Genomic DNA, 20,042 nt, shown 5'->3' with positions numbered 1-20,042 from the left:
GTCCTCAAAATGTCGGCTGCATACCTTTACTTTGTATGTGTTGTCCGAAACCTCAATCCTTTTAATCCAATGTATCCACTGCAGTGGAAGCTCAAACCGGTATTATATCTACTCTAAACTAAGCAAAGTATTTCACAAAAGTGTCAATTCAACCCACCGGCACTTCATTGTTGTTTAAACAATCTCATAGGCTACATTTAATCCCCCTTTTCCAATGAAATACTCATATATTAGTTTATGGTTACCGTGGTAACTGAGCCACCGGAAACTAGTATGCCCACACCAGGCGATACCGGAAGTTCGCTCTAGACTTGTGCACAGAGCCTATTCCTTTGCAGTTTACCCCATCCACAATCACACAAACAACATCCAAAATATAACATGCCAAACACACAATACAACATAAAACAGAGGTCTGTGAAGGACAGCAAGGTAAAGAGAAGGTAAAATGAATAGCGATAAAATAGATAACCAACACCTATACTGAATCTACTGCATTAGGGAACAGTGGAATGTATCCCTATCCACTGGTCCCCCTATTTGAGAATCCCTGATGTAGACGCCACAGCTGCGTGTTACTGTGCAAACTATCACTTTTTCTTCTCTTAATTTGGTCTCACTGTCTCCATAATGAGACGTTTAAGGACGAGAATACCCAACATTTGGAACCACCCTCTTGAGGACGGGAGTGGGATGAGCTTTAAGGGACTGACTCATTGATTCCCTTCAGCCCCTTAAAAGCTGCCGCTGGCTCTGAGAGCAACTAAGGCAGGAGTTTTACAAGGGGCTCTCATTACCAACACGTACATGTAAAAGCTGTTCACTGGCTGCCTGGAGCTGTCTGCAGAAGAAGCCCTAAATTGAGCTCCGTGGTGAGGATGATGGATAGCCTTGTCTGGGATACAGATGGCTCCTGCAGGGGGTCCAGCTCCCCCTTTGGGACAAGTCAGCCTGGGCTTGAGTACCAACATATCGACGTATACCAGAACCTCTCTGCACAGTAACATAGGGCTCCATGGAGACATCTATAACTGCTAGGAGACCATGTCCGTTTTTACTGAGATGTTGAGTTAGTACAGCGCGGTCGATAAAGCAGCCAATTTAACTGCTACAGCGTGCATGTCATCTTTTCTTGGACTGTAGAATAGTCATGTGTGATGTGAAACTCTCCTCTAAGGAAACCGCTGTATATATTGCTATATTCATAATACTGCTACTCAATTACAAGATATGAATGGTTAGTTACATTTTCTGAAAGCATTTATTTTCATTTAATTTTTAAAGATTCTCTTCGATAATAAGAACTTGCTGGTCTACTATTCTATCAAAAGAAGATTTGATGCCCCATGTCAAACCTTGGAGTACCACTCAATTTGCAGCTGCAGCCTCACAGTGCAAGGCCACTACATAAATAAAACTGAGCTTGTGTGGTCATGTTATAGTGGTGTTGCTGTGCGATTGGGGAAGATGTGCGCTGTATGTCACTTCTTTGACAGAGGGGTGCAGGTGCGTAATGTGTGATGGAGTGCACTTGTATTGGAGGGAGGGCTCCAGGGTCGCATGTCTTTGTGTCCTGCCCTTTGAAGAGGCCTTGCTCCTGCTGGCCCTGGCTCTGCTGTTCCTTCAGGTATGGCTAATTTAGAGACTTTGGCATTGGGTCCGCGGCGCAGTCAGCCCTGAATAAAACATGGCAGCGCGAAAGAAATTTAATCAAGAGAGGGCATCTGCGGCTGTCTATGGGGCTTGCCGGTGCCGACACTCCAGCTATTCGCCACATGTGTCCTCATACTAATGACAAGCCTAAAAGGAGGCACAGGGCAACCTCTTTTCATAATCAAAGTGTTTTTATTCATGACATGTCTATTAATTAGTTTGGAATAGTCGACGCCATGCGCTCTGGAGAATTTAAATTGGCTGAAGAGGATTTGCCCTTTCTCAGTTGAGCCAATGATTTCTTGGCAAGTCCTTATAACCAGGGAGGGGGACAAAAAGAGGGGGAGAGAGGAAGAGACAAGGAGATAGAAAGAGGGTGTGTGTGTGTGTGTGTGTGTGTGTGTGTGTGTGTGTGTGTGTGTGTGTGTGTGTGTGTGTGTGTGTGTGTGTGTGTGTGTGTGTGTGTGTGTGTGTGTGTGTGTGTGTGTGTGTGTGTGTCAGTCCGTCTTTCTCGCTCGCTCTCTCACTGTGAGTCACTCTTATAGCCTATAAATCACTGGGAGCAACAAAATTGAAACTGTCAGTGGTGTTTGCCCGGTTACAATGTATGTAAGCTTGGTGTGTGTGTATTAGCGAGAACAAGCGGACACATTTCAATTCAAGTGCCCTCACCCCCCCCCCCCCCCTCCCCCCGCTTCTAACCTGTATCCTTCAGAAAATAATAATAAAAAGTAACCTCTTTCAGGTTACTTTTTGAAACTGAGAGACAATGTGAAGGCCCCTCATTGGCTTTAAAACCGTATAATGGGAACAGTTTAAGAAAGGAAAGAACTTGACTTTTCTCCAATGAAGGTATTTAAATAGCATTGTGTAACGGTTTACAGAACCTAGGTCTTGAGAGATAGTTAACCTGACAAAACCTCAGTGTTAGGATTGCGTGATAGACTCTGCACCAGTGGGCTCTCATGTATTATTTCTCTGTAACAATTAGCTTGACTTGTATAATTAAAGGTCTTCCCTCATGGCTTAATCTCTCTCCACCGTGTCTCTCACCTCCACAGATAAGAAGCTATTAACGTCTGTTTACGTCTCCCGTCATTAGGGCTTCGCTTCCAACTTCCATTCCAACTTCTGTGACAATACGAGCCGACACAAAAGCGTTCGTTGTCTGCTTTCATTCAAACTGTGAATCAATATATACCGGCAGCGCTCCACAATTCAAAAACCCACAACAATGGAGCCTCATATAAGCAACCTGCCCCCCACCGGTACAGTTAACAAGCCGGCGTGCGGTATTGACACGTGTCAAGACATAATCAACAGTGATGTTTTTTTTGGTCATGGTGAAAATAAAAAAAAAATAAAAAATTGGAACAGGAGGCAAATTGTTTCCAATGTGAAATCAGCCAGGCAGGCACACACACACACACACACACACACACACACACACACACACACACACACACACACACACACACACACACACACACACACACACACGGAGCACCCCGGTTCTTGCACAATGGTCTGGCTCGCTGCGTTAACACCAAATTATCTTTCCCCTGGCTTAATTATTCATTAGGCAAACATAATTAATTTAAGAAGCTTCTCTCGCAGGAAGTGTTTGGAATAAAAGGCCAGAAGGACAGCTTCCTGCTTAATCATGAACTGAACACAGAAGACTGCAGAGAGAATCAGTCAGGGGTCCGAATGCTTACATAGAATATAATCTTAATCCTGGGCCAACCAATTTATTATTTACCCTACCAAAAAAAGTTGAGGTTTTAGCAAAAATGCACTGCAACATTTTTATCGGTTAAGCTGATATGATACAGCTAGACATACCATCACATTGTAGGCGATTCTAATTCATTGCTAATACACAGACTAGGCTCTGAAAACAGGATTTTGATAGCTACGGTTGGCCCCTTTTGTTTACATACCTTTTTTTTACTTACCCGTTTACAGAGCCTAGGCTGTCTATCAACACCAGAAATTTTTTCAGTGCACACACTGTACGGACAGGTAGCGGATCGTGAGGAGATATTCACTGATTTTGACAAAAAGTGATTTTGACCACAATCACTCTCCAGAATCGCTGACTCGACCTAAAGCTTGTTTAACTTCCACAATAACATGACCCAGGTAACACTGCAAACTCCACTTACTTTTGATAACACTACGTTTTCCCGTTCGCACTTCAACACATCACGTTGCAGGCCCTATCTTGTCACACTGTATGTCTGACGGTGGCTGTGCTGCTTGTGTAACAATGGGGGAATGTTTGGCCCTGACATAAGGGTTTATTTTTAATGCGGATGTTCTTGGCCAATCCATCTCGTACCCTACTCATTTACCAGAAATGAAGTACACGCCCTAATTACACACACTGAGCAGACACACACTGAGCACACACCCACACACACAAAGTTTGCCCTCTCTCCACCTCCTTTATTTTCCCTTCCTACGCTCAATGTTCCAGGGACCAACAGAAGCATCTCGGGGAGAAGGCGCGGGCTTTGATCTATCTATCTATCTATCCTGATTCTCAGCTTTCAGATCAAAGGGCGGTTAGTCTTCAAGCTCACCAAATCCTCCGACGGCCCCGGCACAAAGAGCAAACACACTGAAGTGCCTTTCCAGATCTATTTGAGTAATGGCAGGGCTGTCTGTCAGTGTGACTGTATGTTCGTGCATAGACCCTTTTTCTATTGTAGTCCCTCATGCATCCATGCCAACGATCATTCCAGATTTATTTTTAGTTATGATTGGTATTATTCCACTCTATGGTCCAGCCTTGATGACATGTCTGAATTGGACGTTGGAGGCTTTACCCATACCGCTCCAACCATTGCCACCCTATTTCAAATAAAGTTTCTTTGTGGGATTACTCTCTGCAAGCGAACCGTCCTCACTCACATTACCATGGAAACAACAAGACATTTTTCCCAGAGGATCTATTAAAACCCATCTATTCTGAGCTTCCATTCATGATTCGATGAAAAGGTTGAAAAGGACATCTTTGTGCTTCTTCTGTCAGCTTGTGTCTCCATCATTTTTGTTTTTAAAAAGGTCCAAAACAAAGAATGACAAAGGGTTGTTTTGATCTCAGTGTATTTCTGAAATTGAAAATAAGAGGGAAAAAATAAATGTCACTAAAGATAGTAAGTTTGTTTTTGTTTTCTAGATTTTTGGGAGTGTACAGTAATATTACTATCATCATTTTAAGATAATGTATGGTAGTCAAATACAATAGAGGGCTAGATGCTTTGCGTCTTCAGCTTCATGCAAACGTTTGTTTCTGATATGCCCTATAGCCTATGTTATTCCCCTACAAAATAAAAATAAATATTGGAAAAAAAGAAAAAGTGTATAAAGAACACAGTTGTTCTTGCTTTGTCATATAGTAAATTGGACAGGGAAAGTGTTTGTGTCAATCTATATTACTAAATAACTATCAGGGTAAACTGCCAAACATGAACTTAATACAAAGGACTCTTTGACCCTCACATTGAAACAATAACTTTGAGTGGGGAAAAAACATTTGCAAACCTTTAGAATCTCTTTGAACTTTTTGCCATGGTGCTGGGAAATTAAACACGAGCTCTCAAATCCTACTGGATTATAGGGTGACAAATCCAGTTGGCTTGAAACTGTCCTCCTTATCTCTGCCTTAATGTATAGCTGAGTGCAGTAAATGTAGAGAAAGTCCATAGTTAACTCTGTCAGGCTTAAAAATTTTCAAAATTGGGGGGAAGGGACCTTCACAAATAGGAAGGGATATACTGAGAAACAGAGTGCACACAGACAATGAAAGGGAAGGCTGCAGAATAAAATGACTCCAAAATCACAGCAGACGTTTAATCCAATTTGCTTGGCAGTTGGAGCTGTGTGGAAATCACATAGCGGTTAGTCCCCTATAAAAGCCATAGGGATGGCTATATGCCATCTAGATACGCAATCCCCCTAACACCAAGAGCAGAATTGATCAACAATCTAACAAGAGAAAAGAGAGATTCAAAGAGAATCCATTTCGGCCCAAGGACAGAAGTACAAATCATTGTGTCCGTATAAAAACAGGGTTCGGCTGTGAAGAATGGAGCAATCTTCTTCAGTTTTTAATCGAACTTGTGTGTTTTCTTTTCTCTCTTGGCTGAAATTTAGGGGTTTAATACGGAGTGGAAGATCATTCAATTTGGTATTATCAGAACATGTTTACAAAGGAAATTCTCATATAAATGTATGAAAGAAATCCCTAATTATCTTGACTTAAATTACAATTCTGACTGAGACAAAATGAAAGATAAGAAAAAAATGCAGACATGGACCCTAAATCAAAAATCCGACAAAGCCCGCTGGAAATCAGACCATTTTCTTCAATTATTTTTCCCTGCAACTGAAACATTTAACACCCTCTGTCTGCACCGACTCCCACTTTTTAAACTATGTTACCACCAGTAGCTTCCTTTTCCCCTTCTCTGTGTGCATTGCCTTTCCATCAATACCTCAAATGCTCATCCACACACACAGAGACCCCCACAGCCTCTCAGCGGAAACAGCTTTGTCAAACTCGGTTAGCCGCCTCCGAGGGGGGAAACACCTCTCTCCTAACAGTAATACTCCCCAACTATTCACATCATGCCTCCGCCTCCGCCACCTCATCAATCCACACAGCAGCAAAGGTAAACAGCCTCGCACCTTCCAAAATAGAGGGCCCGTGCTGCTTTGTTGACAAGAGTGTATGTGCGAACAGCCAGCACAGAAGGCTGAGCGAGACACACACACACACACACACACACACGGGGACAGACCAAGCTTAATTTACAGAAGGTAATTGCACTGGAGCCAAGTGGTGCACTATTGTGATGAGATTTCCCCCCCCCCCCCCCCCATCTTTGCTGAAACCTTGTCTAGATTTGTTTACTTGCCTGGAAGGAACTGCCTCTGACAGGGACATGCAATAAGTTCAGCCCAACACAAACATGTCACCTTCAAGCAGGGAGCGGTCACTGACATTGACAGGCTATTAACCGACTGTCCACCTTATTGTGTACACCTGGGCATGAAATAACACTGACACCTGTCTGCCCGGGATCTCCTAGAGAAAACACAGATGCATATTATACTTTTTATTTATTTATTTTTTTTTTTTTGCCCTGTTGAATATTGTATGCTCTCATGGTTTTCTTAAAGCACTCTAGATATAAAAAGCATTGCCCAAACAGTGTATCTAATATTTTCCCTAACATAAATAGACAGGGAGAAGATTCCCCGCTACTTTTCTATCATTTCTCTCCCTGTCTGTGGAACATGCTGCTCCCACTTTTGCACCTTCCTCAACAAATTGTTTATAACCCACTGCCTTAGTTCGAGCCGGTGCACGATCCTTGCCGTGAAAAGGCAGGACATACTCTCGCACAGCTGTGATCCCGTTGAAGATGTCTTCGACTTCTGTCTGTCTGATATGTAATCTGCAACGTTTTATGCTACACTGTGTACATGATCCCCAGCCTTACTTTTGAATTCAGTGCGTTGAAAAGTGAAAAAAATACATTTTGGGGAACAGCTGATGCCAAAAAACATCAGCGTTATTCCCTGCGCTGAGATAATAAAAGCAATACTGGAGAATCTAAGGCATGCCTTTCAACAGCTGTCCTCACGTGTTGCAAATTCAGTTCCACTCACTTTGTCCTGATGGAAATCAATGGGTGAAGCAGAGCATCTCACGCACAAAACGGCAATAGAAACGAAAGAAAATCTCAAGACGGGCGAGAGTGGTTGGTATAGCAGCACGGATACTCGCTCACAAAATGCCCAATATGTTTTCTCCTTTTCCCAAGGCTGCTTGCTGATAAACATCTAGGGGGATTTATTCTGGCCAACTGCAGGCTCCACCAAGAAAGCAGAAGATGCATTCATGATGCTACTCATGTTGATAGTAGAAGAAAAACGAATAGAAAAACAAACAAAAACAGGAGGCCAGCTTATTTCTCAACCTGCTAAAAAGTATACATCTAGGGAAGCTTTAGTTCTCTTTAATCCAGTAATAGTTACTATATTTACAATAGTAATGGCATAGACCTGGAGTGAAGTGATGGACAGAAAGTCATCTTTGAAACAGGTGCATTTCAAGGCAGCACAGCATGGTAAAGTAATTGTGCACCTCTGTCAGGGCCATTCTTGTGAACGCAATATCTCATGAACGCATCAAGGAATTTCTTCAAACATTGCACAAATTCACACTCCAATTCCAGGATGAACTGATTAGATTTTGGATGTCAAAGGTCAAGGTCACTGTGACCTCATGCCTTATGAACCCGATATCTTAAGAAACGCTTTGAGGAAACTGATTACTTTTTATAGTTGTCTATGTGTCTGCCTACCTGTTTGTTACCTTTTGTGCCTTTTTTTAATTTTTTTGCAATTACTGAAGTACAGTAAAGTCACAGTCACATCAAGTGTTCAGCAAATTGTGGGTCAAAAATGTGGTTTTTCATTTGTGTGGAGATGATTTTAAGTTTTCGTACTTACTTGTTCATAAATTCGAGTGATGCAAGATACAGTTGTGATTCCACAGACCAGCCAGGCAATTTCACCCTCCAGCCCTCCTCCTACATATACTTACATCATTTTAACTCAATCATGTATGAAGGGGAATGTGATAAACAATTTAAAAAAACTGGTTCACCGAGTTCACATACTGAATGCATCCAACTCTTCTACACAGTCAACATTTGACCCTAAATTAACTGCAGATTTCCCAGTGGTACACAGACACCTTCCATCATCTCTTATTCAAATATACCACTCAGCTCCACAAGAGCAGCCAAAAGGTTGGTTAGCATTCTATCACGTAAAGATTACGTCCCTGAGGAGCTGAGCCATCTACGTATAGGCACAGCAGTACTATGGTAATCCTGTTATGGCAATAATCAGACGAGACTATATTGTCTGGGGTAGGGGGGAGGACAGTGACAGACTCTGAAAACCCAAGGACTACAGCCATATTCCAGCTCTGACATTAACATGTGTTTCTACTAGGAAGGTTTGTTTATGATTTGATGCTACAGGTTTTGTAATAACTGGCTGAAAATAGGCCTTTAGCCACACAAAAATAAATAAATTGAATCTGTTAATTCTACATTCTAGACATTTTTGTGGAGACCTAATTGAATTTATTTTTATTTATAATTATCTATTTTTCTACATATGACTGGGTGAGTCCTAGGATGTTAGTTGTGTATATGGCTCTTCGTGTATGTACGGACATCTATTGATATATATTGTGGAGGTTTATGTGCATATGTTGTATATGTATAGATGTAAATACTGTTTGCATGCCACACATGGGATAAATATATATATATATATAAAATTGGTTAAAAAAAAGAAACAGGCCTTTAAATTATCTCTTCTTACTAGTAGAACATCTTGTCCTTTAAGCAGGTAAAGTGCTCTTGATGTGCTGCATGTGTGGTGAAAGAAATTCCACAATCCATGGTAAGATTAGGCTAAAATACACATAATCCTACTGCAATAATAACTTTATCATATATCATGATCACAATCATAAGAGGATGGGGTTTGCTGGTTTGATCTCATTTGCATAACTGTACATTTACCCAAAATGTATGATTTTCCAGCACAAAATGATCTTGACACTCAAACAATGACTCAAACAATGGATCCTCAAGTGAACCACAGTGGTTTGGCATTGTGGGAGGAATATAATTCATTTGGCCTATTTCCAGCGATTTCCTTCATGAACCGAGCAAATACTGTATAAACGGCCTTGTCCGCTATTTGGCAAGGATCAGCCCCTGCTGTCAGAAATCCATTTTCTATGTTTACCTTTTATAATTCAGATTTAATCCTTGGAAGCAGCCACAGAGCCAGGCTTTATGGACTGAATACATGCTCCAACCCCGAGCTGCCTTAGGAAATGATTTCAGGGTTTTGTAATGAGAAGGTAACTAAGCAATTTTATTATATTGTATTTGCCTATATGTTTTCAGAGGCGATGACAAAACAGTTTAATAAACTACAAGACTAAAGAAGGGGGTTGAGATTGGAGCCAAGGTTATAAATTGTCTGTTGGACTGATTCAAGATTATCAGTAAATTGCAATGCATGAGAAATTATCCATTCATTAAATTATTTAATCTATCTAATTTAAATATATAATATGACCTTGGATATCTGGGCCAATATACGTCAGCATTTTGCATCCATTAACAACCAGAAGGTCCATAATTGCAAAAAATAAAAAAAACTCACACACACACACACACACACACACACACACACACACACACACACAGGTCACTAAATATAGACTGCATCTGACATCTGTTTCCAGGCCATCATAGTGGCCCTTACATCTAAACAAAAGCGACAGATAAGAAAAACACCTTAAGCAGTTAAAGAGATTAGCATCAATATGTCTGCCAGACCTTTTTTTAATAAAGCGAAACTCCCATTATCAGAATGCTTGGAGAGTACATCTGAGGTTGATATTGATTCTGTAAGTCATTCATTTTAAGTTTGGCCTCATGGGGATGTCTGTACCACTTTTAATGGTAATCAATCCAAAAGTTCTCAAGACATCTCACTGAAAACCACACAATGTGAAAGTCATGGTGACACTATAGTGGAAAAGTAAGGGAACACCAAGGTCATTACGATTCAGCCCCTGACAATCGGGGATATCTGTTTCTAATTGAATAGTTATCCATGGTCTTTGAGCTACTTCAGATGTCAGTCCTTCTTCATGAACAAGATGGAACATAAAAAGAGAAGGGACACAAAGATATTGAGCGAGGAGTCCACATTATGCCCAGTCAAAGGGTATCGTTTGGTGTTAACAGCGTTTCCTCCATTAAACTGGAAGCTACTAAAACGTCACGCCACCATCTATTTCACGCAGTGCCTTAAAGAAAATGTCAGAGAATGCACGGACCAGCTTTTACCACTACAAGAGAGCTATAGTTCCGGCAATCAATAACATGGTCTACCGGAGCTCCAGCTGTTCCCTGCTAAGTAATCCATTCTTTAGGGGGCCAGTATTTTATTTTTATTTATTTTTTTAAGGGCTGCTCACTGCTTTGACAGATGGGAACGGCCACAATGAGCAGGCTCTCCATCACCGGGAGAGAAGAGCAGGCAGCGAGCGGACTATAGCCTCATAACTGACAGTGAAATTGCCTGACCACCCGCCAGTTGGTAGGACTGACAAGGTTCGATATTTTTTGAAGATGGACGTCGATGTTAGAAAACCTCTAATTTATACACAAGGTCTTCTGGGACATCATTTGATTTTCAGTACATCTCCCTTCAATGAACACAGCCCTCAGCTCTGTTGTCTGGACCGAAGATGTCAGCAGTATATACAGACACACTTAGAAGTGGGATGTATATGCCTTTGAAACTTTGGTGTCATTTTAGCTTATAGTTATTCAAACTCAGTTCAGTAGGATGTTATTTTTTTCCACTGGCAGAAGTTTTCAGTGATGTGAAGATCAGCTGGTCATATAGGACCAAGCTTTGGAATCTCTCTAGAAATAAAAATCCAAGCAGATATGAAAGGCCCCAGTGGAGTGAAAAGCAGACAAGCTGCAACCCATACATTAAACAGCAATGACTTTCCCGATCCCTCCTACACACTTTTATTAGCTTGTGTTTCGTCTTTGACCATTTTCAATTACTGGTTGAGCTACTATCCCCTTGCTTGATCTATCCCACAACATTGTTATCTTTCTCCTGCTACTTATAATATGTTTACTCATCCTGATGAATTCAATTACATCTTTTCAGAGGAAATTACCGTGGGGGTGGCTCAGCCTGCCAGAGGTCAGCGCTAACTGTGAATACTAAAAAACTACACCCCCCCCCCCCACCACCAAACACATTACACAGCCTATTACCTGCTGCTTTTCAACACAGCACTCTCCAACCCCACATAAGCCTTTTTCCACTGCCACAGATGAAATGCTTTCTAGATGGGATGTGGCATGGAGAAGAGGGGAAGAGAGCTGGAGCTGTCCCCGGGCCTAATCGTTTCAGAGAGCCATCCCCACTGCAGCCTCCAAAACACGCCAGTCCTGATTAGGGAGGTGTGCACACGGACTGCCACAGCAAGAAAGGTGCGGAACGGAGGCCGGGCCTGGGGGAAGGCAAACCAATGCCAACTCTCTTTTTTCTTTCTTTTTTTTTCAAATCGATAAGGCGCAAGGCCAAAGGCAAAGCACGTAGAAGTAAACCAGCACTGCCTTGACAAAGTGGCAGACATGGCTTCATTTAGGGTTTTTGCTACAGGGCTTCTTGGAATAAATTGTAATGTGTAAGCAGCCCCTCCCCCGCCCCTCCCACCACCCCGATTTGAATTTGGTGAGGTGCATTTCCTGAGTCTATTGCCCTCCCAGCCGGAAGCCCTGCCCCAGTCCTCTGCTTTCAGAGGTGGATTCTATAAGTGGGTTTCAGGTGCCCGCTTCCGATCCGGAGGAAATGTCTTCCCATTTGCTGAAGACGCATGATGACAATTTCATTGAAAACCTGTTACTTTGAATCACTGAGGAGATGATTGTGAAAAAACACAGGGCTGTTGGAGAAAACCTCTCAGATAATTATCTAAACCCATTTCAGGTCCATCCAAACTGCCAAGGTGATTCAGCAGCCAGGAAGGAAAATGCTATCTTAAAAAAAAGAAGACAGTTTATTTCTCTCTCTCTCTCTATTGAGATACTGTGCGTGATATTTTGTAAAGCATATTCATAAAACTAACCAATAGCCCCCTAGGTTATTATAAGTAATTCCCAAGTGGTTCCTCAAAATGGAACTGGAGAGATTCTTAGAAATCACATCACGTCATGCTTAAAACTAGATGCTAAGCTAACTGGCAAGCATATAATGGTATATTGTTGTAAGTGTATTTCTAATTTAGGATGGGATTAGGGGCTGTCTAGTGAAGCTTATTCTCCCTCAGCGACAGCATCGGGAGTTGTGCGTCCTTCAGTCATGTCCTCCCTCGTTGATCTCACCAACTTCATTTCCAAAGCTGCATCAACTTTACCAAGCCTGAAGCAACAACAACAGCGGTTCTGGCTCACAACTTGAATTCAAGTTAAGTCTACATCAAGCTAAATCCGCACAAGATGCTCATTAGAAAAGACTTGCAGCAGTGGAAAAAACGTGTGGCTCCCACAATGTCTCTCAACATCTAAAGTGGCCCGCCCAGTAATAATAGTTCTGTAAGGCTTTCTTCACTTGGATTTACTTAAAGTCCCAAAAGGGTGCACTTCAAAAATATATTATTATCCAATCCACTGTTGTAAAGTGTTAAGTCAAAGTGGCGATTTGTCAGTGATGGATACAAAGCTGTGCATAATATGCAAAGTAAACAAGCTAACGTGTAGCACTCCTGTGTTAGCTTGTTGTAGACCAGGTAAATTATTATTATTTCTCTTGGATAAATTACAGTAGAGGTGATCACTGCCACACCATGGATAAGCGTGTGTCTTCTTTGCTTTTGTGATAGCTAAAATGCCACTTAAAACATCAAGTCAATGGCACAGTAGACGTGCCTCTTGTCAAATGGTAAACAGCCTCAACACACTAAATTGCTTACTGTTGCTCATTGAATGTGATTTTATACAAATATGTTATAAGCGTAGTGTGTGTGTGTATACACATAAACAATAAGAGTACTATCCATAGATTACCAGAATGCCAAAGGGTATGTTAGGAAATTTGAAAAATTGCATTCATGTTTTTCATGCTGCATTATTAAAGACTAAGTTTAATTATTAGTTTTTTGTTTTTCCCAAAAGCAAGGACAGCAAAATGTTCAATTACCCTGGGGCAAATAAACGACAACTACACGTATTTCAATGTCTGCCTTAATAAGATAAACTAAAATGCAAAATGTCAAACAAAATAGCTTGTTTCACTATTCACACAGCATGGCAGGTTGTCCGGATTTTTTTTTAAAACTGATGCTGCATTTTTACCACACAGAAAACACTCAATGGGGGATTCTTTTTTCACCAATGTGTCCAATGACTTTATGTTCACCACATCTGAATATGAATATTAACACGCAGATTTGGATGAAGTACACCCTAATTAAGGGAACAACACGTTCTATTTTCTATAGGATAACACCAGCTGTTGGAGAAACCATGCCAAGAAAAACAAGTGATCAAATTTAAAAAAAAAAAACATAGAAAAAAAATCCTAGCAAAACGACTCTCTTCTTTGGACAAATAAAGCTCTACACTTTTTGAGGAAGGAAATATACGAGGCGGCAGTGACTCAAATTAGAATGCATAGAACATTCTCACGGAAAGAGCGAGCGCATTTGCACATGAAGAGTTGGAAAATGAGTCGCATTCAGCCAAGCTGTGAGCTCCACCTAGGAGGCAGTGAAGGAGACCGAGACAGGCACAGAGAGGGGCTGAGGCAGGCAGGCAGGCGCCAAGCCTTGAAGAGGGGCATTCGAGGCATAATGACTCTCATTTACCATTGACAGGCCTTGGGAAAGTTAAACTAATTATGACAGCACACAGATGCTGAATAGCCCTTGATGAAGTTAATCACTGGCAATCCAACAAACAGGTGTCCAATGATTTCTGTTACCTCCCTTGGAATTACAAGTTGCTCAGATTTTTCTCCAGCGACAATCTACCACTAAATACTGTATATGCAATCATACTCCTTTGATCCTGGCAACTATAATGAACATATCCCGAGCAAGAACACCTCGAATGCTGGGGAAAAGCTAAACTGGTGTCGTAACCTGTTGTGTTAGCACGTCAAAGCTACTACACAGCTGAATGAGTACATTCGAAAGGCTTTCTTTGAAACGTTTAAAGTGGTTTCATTCCAGTGTGGTAACAGGTGTCAGTACAAAAACATGCCCACAGAAACATCCACACTCTCTCTGAGTTCAGTATCTCAATCACTACCGGTTTTTAATATGCACCTCTCCGAACAATGTTAGTAGTTTTAGTTTGTTTAGTCCTGTTTATTTTAAGGTCATTATGACTCTTTCATACAATCATAATTGCAATATGTCATAATAATAACATTTGTCAGATAGTGTCAGTCCACCCACGCCTAATAGCACATACTATTTGTGTTTTTGAACAACAAAGACTTGCAGGGTTCACATACACGCCTTCTTGAAAAGCAACAGTGGCACGTCAAGGAGAGCTCTGTCCAACAGTAGGAGGATCATAACTCATTTAATGAGCTTTCAGATACATAAAAACACTTTGTTCTCCTTGATCTCTCCAGATCATTGTTAACAATGAGAAGTAATGTGTAAACATAAAGATAATAGGCTTAGCTGAATGTCATTACGTTGTGTGTCAAAGTGTTGCACCAGTGCCAACAGAAAAAAAAAAAAAAACGCTCCACATTGACTGAATGCACAATTAGCAATCAAATATCTGTCAGGATTTTATGAGACGTACTCATTTGAATACTTTAGCAAAATGGAATCATTTTTCTAGCTGCCTGGAAAAGAATGTGCTGGAAACTGGCGATACAATCAAATTTTAAAGTAAGTGTTGATTCAGTGCAATGAGGTCTTAAAGTGGTTGACTTTTTTCCACACATGTATTCCTGGTAGGGACCAGTTAGATAAGAGACTGTGTACACAATGGATGTTCTTTTAACATTTCTAATCAAGAATCCGACTTTAGCCACAAGAGTAAAAATTAGATAACGTGTTCTATATTAGAATGTAAATGAGACTGATAGCTCTTGTGACAGGTTCAAGCTGTTGCCTTCAGGTTGCATTATCCAAGTTAATGTTCATGGGAAGTTCTGTCACCCTGTCCCTTGGAGATATGCATTGAGATAATTAAAAAGGCCCGGAGCGTACTCACTCAGAATGAAGTATTCCTGTAGACTTGTTGCAACATGGGTAGTGTCCATTTATCACCAATTCACAAAACTTGTGAAGTGAGCTCTGTTTTTAAATGTTAAAGATTTAAACTTATTTCTTTCTTCTTTACCCATGTATGATGCGAAACAGACTCTATCCATACACATGGCACTAATCTGGATGAGTTGTCATTCTAACAAAGAAAGGACCAAACCAGTTTCAATATATGATTTGTATGGGGATATAACAGATAAACAGACATACAGTACCTATCTATGTGTAATTTCAAAGTCACAAAACCACTCGAGTTGTATGTCTTTAAGGATGCGAAAGAAAACCAAAAATGAAATGTAAATGTAAGGACAACCATCCAAACCCCCCATACGGAACTACTGAGTCACCAGGTGGCCAGGCCATTTCCAAATAAACATAACTGGAGGCTGGAGGACAAACTTAATGAAAGTGCCTTGTGAAAAGCAGGTGACAAATTTATTAAGGGCTGCCCATTTTATGTTTCTTGTTGTTTTCACAGTTAAAAGGTGTATATAAAGTACTGAGAGGTTCTGCTCAGAATGGCAATGATCCTCCTTAAATATGGGTGTTTCTGTCCAACCCCCCAAATAATGATCTCAAGAGAAGAAAAAACTAAAAAGGGACGGCCAATGAATTTACAAAGCAGCATTATTTTTAACAACAGTGCACATAGTCCTATGATTACATGTTTCAACTTCATCACTGGGTAAATATGTTCTGCATGCTTACATTCCCTTTTGTGATTGGCCTGTTTTGCTGTCTATTTGATCCCTACTCTGTATGAAAGAAATATGCAATGTTAAAAATGTCTTAGGCCAGAAGAACACACTTTGTAATAGATGCCTTCCGTAATATGTAAACATTATTTAATCAATTAGATTTAAAATGTGACTGGAAGGTTTGAACAGTTAGAAGCAAATAACATTTAGTCTTGATTCATAGAATCACATGAAACATACTATAGAGATATACTGTACATAACCAACCACTATAATAAGCACAAGTCACCTTTTAAAGAAGCACCCTAAATGTGCAAATTGAAAGTGTAAGAGGCAAGGCTACTTAGATATTAAATAATATCAAACAAGCAGTTGAGGAACAATCAGTTGCTTCTCATTTTCACTAGAACCACAATTATTGAGCTCCATTTTTTACTGAAAATTACATTTTCTTTTCAGAATGACACGCAAGTCGCAGATGGGCAAATAATGCCGCCTTTTCCGAAATGTTTCCTGCGCTAATGATAGTGAAATGGATGGATCGGTGATTGTATTCCCTGTTAGGTAACAGACAGAAGCAAGTTCACAACAACAGGCTGTGCCACAAATTGAGAGATTAGGACCTCTTAGAAATCAAATCCCATTCACTCTGCGTGCATGTCTCTGCATTCAAAACTTCCAAACAATGGCAAAACGTCACCACCACCGTGAGGATTAAAAATGAAAATGGCCCACCTTGGAGAATTGACTGTGGCGGTAACATTTGCTGGCAAAGCAACAGCGGAGAATTTTACTAATGGAAGCTGTTAAATTTTATTTAGCTCTAAAAATAGTGCCTTGTGCATTTTCTCCTTGTCCCTAGAGTTTTGAGCAGCGAGCGCACCGTGCAGGTGTGTGCATGGGCAATTCTCTGTAAGCACTTCCAAATACATCTAAGCACGAACTGTACAGTGCTCCACTGCTGAGTGTGTGCTTACTGAAACAAGTAAATTAAACATTTATACATTGAAAAAAAATAATAATAAATAATAAAATAAAAGTATTTTGACGGCGTTAAGGCTACACCACAAACAACTGGGTTTGCAGTTTCCATATGGAGGGCTCAGACACTCTGTAATGAAGCAGCACCCCTCCTCCACTATAATCAGAAGATGATTTGTTTGATAGAATAAAATATTGTTTCAGGCACCGGTCCAGAATTGCACCTCTCGCCTTTGAATGGGCTGGGAGATGTAATGACTGAAAATGCCTGGGCAATGTTGAATTCATTTTCACAAGTATTGCATTGCTTAGTAATCACGTGTCCCTCACAAATGTGTCCATTTCCAACGTGAAACAGACAGCGTTTATGAAAGGCTTCATCATAAGGAAATGTAGAAGAGCATTCAGTGAACTGTGTAATAATAATAATAATAATAATGCATTTATTTTATATGGCGCATTGATTGTACCTAACGCTTAAAGGCCTACTTCACCGGTTTGAATATGAAGGTGTATTGAATTCTGAGATCCTATGTAGTACAAATGTGCAAAAATGTTTTAAATTGGTTCATCTTAGCCTGAGAAAAGGCAGAAAGAGTTTTTTTAACCCTATATTTCTCTTTCTCGTGACATCACAGAAAGAGAAATATAGGGTTAAAAAAAACGTACTTTGTAAATATTACTGTGATGTCACAGTAAAAGACATCACAGTAATATTTACAAAGTAAGTTTTTTTTTAACCCTATATTTCTCTTTCTGTGATGTCACGAGAAAGAGAAATATAGGGTTAAAAAAACACTCTTTCTGCCTTTTCTCAGGCTAGGATGAACCGATTTAATTTTTTTTTGCACATGTATACTGCATAGGATCTCAGAATTCAATACACCTTCATATTCAAACTGGTGAAGTAGGCCTTTAAGGACTGCATTACAATAAGTGTGGTACTTGTTGACGTGATGCACGTTCTCTATGTGTTTCTTTAAAAGGAACTGTCAACAGGATGCAAGTTCTAATCATTTACAGTATGTTCAACACTGAATCCTGCACAGATTAATACGTTCTGATGTAAATATATATATAATATATATTCATTAATTTATGATTTTTGGGGGAAAATATCTACAGTGGCTATACACATTGCATGATATTTAGTCAACCTTTTTCACAGGTCATTGCTCATAGCCTGCATACTGGAAAACCCATCGTTATGCACTACTGTATAGACCGCGGTGGGTTACATCTATGTCAGAGAAGGCAGAGATGTACGTATGGAGAGGAGGGGGGATGTGATGGTAAAACTTTTGCAGATGAGTTGAAAACACAGATCTAAAAACGGGGAAAAGCATAGGTCGAATGGTAAAGAGAAGGGGCAGACAGCGCATAATAGATGAAATAATTGGGACAAGGGCCACTGTGCAATGAATCCTTCCACGGGCACTCAACTGCGTCAAACAGCTTGGTCAATAATCTTCAGCCATTCCCGAGGATTAGAGTCTTATTACTGAGCACCGTCTGTCACACAGACCGCAGCGGCCAAACAAGTCACTTCCTGAATGTGTGTGTACTCTGGCTTTCAACAGATAAATAAACCGCTCACTGAAATGCAGAATATAGTTCCGTTTGTGTATATCTTATTTTGTTTAATTTACCCCCATGGGTTTAGTTCACAATGTGTGTGTGTGTGTGTGTGTGTGTGTGTGTGTGTGTGTGTGTGTGTGTGTGTGTGTGTGTGTGTGTGTGCGTGTGTGTTGTTTACATCCAGTCGGAGCAATCTAAATAGGTTCTGCAAGTTGTGATCCACAGTTAAGCCCTTTATGCAACTGGCTGGCTGGCTGCTGAACATTTTCACCCAGTAGCAAAAAAAAAAAAATATATATATATATATAATGGTGTATTTGAGTGTTAATATATTCTAATAAGCCCAACTTTGTGTGAATTTTGGACTTTGCCACTTCGTAAGCAATCTACTTGTATAAGCCATCTGCTTCTTATTTAATGTTTAAATTATCTCTGTACAATAACAAAAGTAGAAGTTTTTAATATGTGCAAGTTATTACTGGGGTGATATTTGTATTCAACTTTTAAACCCAGCCACTCTGTCCTTTCTACCTTGACTGAGCCGATTCTATCCAACAAGGTGTAAAGTTCATTTGAAAATCAATAATTCTGTGAGCCCCCCACTGTGCCCATAGTCATACCTGCACATGCACACTTGTAGATCTGACAGTGGGGAACCATGGTGTCATTGCCCCTCGTCTATAGTGTTAACGGACGGAAGTACACGGAACAATCCCCCCATAAAGTCAGCCTATACGTACTGTACCACAAAATACCCCAAGTTCCCTTCCCTTCCCTTACCTTGTCCATGAATGTCAGCCACGGCGGCAGCGAGAACCAACAACGCGAAGAGGGTCCTGGATCGACAGCCCTGTCTCGGGCACATGTTCACGGAAGTCGAGGTCGCTCGCAGCGCAGCTACAGAACGAGTCTTTGTGTTGAAAAAAAATAAAAGAATACTTCCAGAGCTTACAGGGGGGGAAAATAAATGAATATGATTTTTTTTGTTAAAGAGAGAGATTCAAAGCGAGATTTCTAACGTCTGCGAAAGCCCAAACAAAGCCCCGCGCGCCTCGCTGTTGCACTTTCCGTTACTGTTGGCAGAGTAAAGAGAAGAGTCGAGAACAATCAATTGAAACGAGGTCCCCCTTGCTTTTTTTATTTGGACGCTCAGTAAGCGCATCCCTGACTGTGTGAGCTTGGTCGGCACA

At 40.7% G+C, this 20,042-nt stretch overlaps 1 protein-coding gene across 1 annotated transcript in view; it reads right to left on the bottom strand.

Moving 5' to 3' along the window:
- LOC307261036 (seizure protein 6 homolog) overlaps positions 1 to 19,717 on the bottom strand; it is a gene marked incomplete at both ends in the record, with an annotated part of 99,332 nt that extends 79,615 nt beyond the window's left edge. The window contains one exon of the mRNA XM_080041473.1: positions 19,633 to 19,717. Coding sequence (XP_079897599.1) covers positions 19,633 to 19,717 — 85 coding nt within the window. The remainder of the gene's footprint in view (positions 1 to 19,632) is intronic.
- Between the last annotated feature and the right edge of the window lie 325 nt (positions 19,718 to 20,042).

The sequence above is a fragment of the Ammodytes marinus genome (genome assembly GCF_949987685.1).
Source record: "Ammodytes marinus genome assembly, chromosome: 14".
Classification (NCBI taxonomy): domain Eukaryota; kingdom Metazoa; phylum Chordata; class Actinopteri; order Uranoscopiformes; family Ammodytidae; genus Ammodytes; species Ammodytes marinus.
This window is presented reverse-complemented; position numbering and strand designations above follow the sequence as displayed.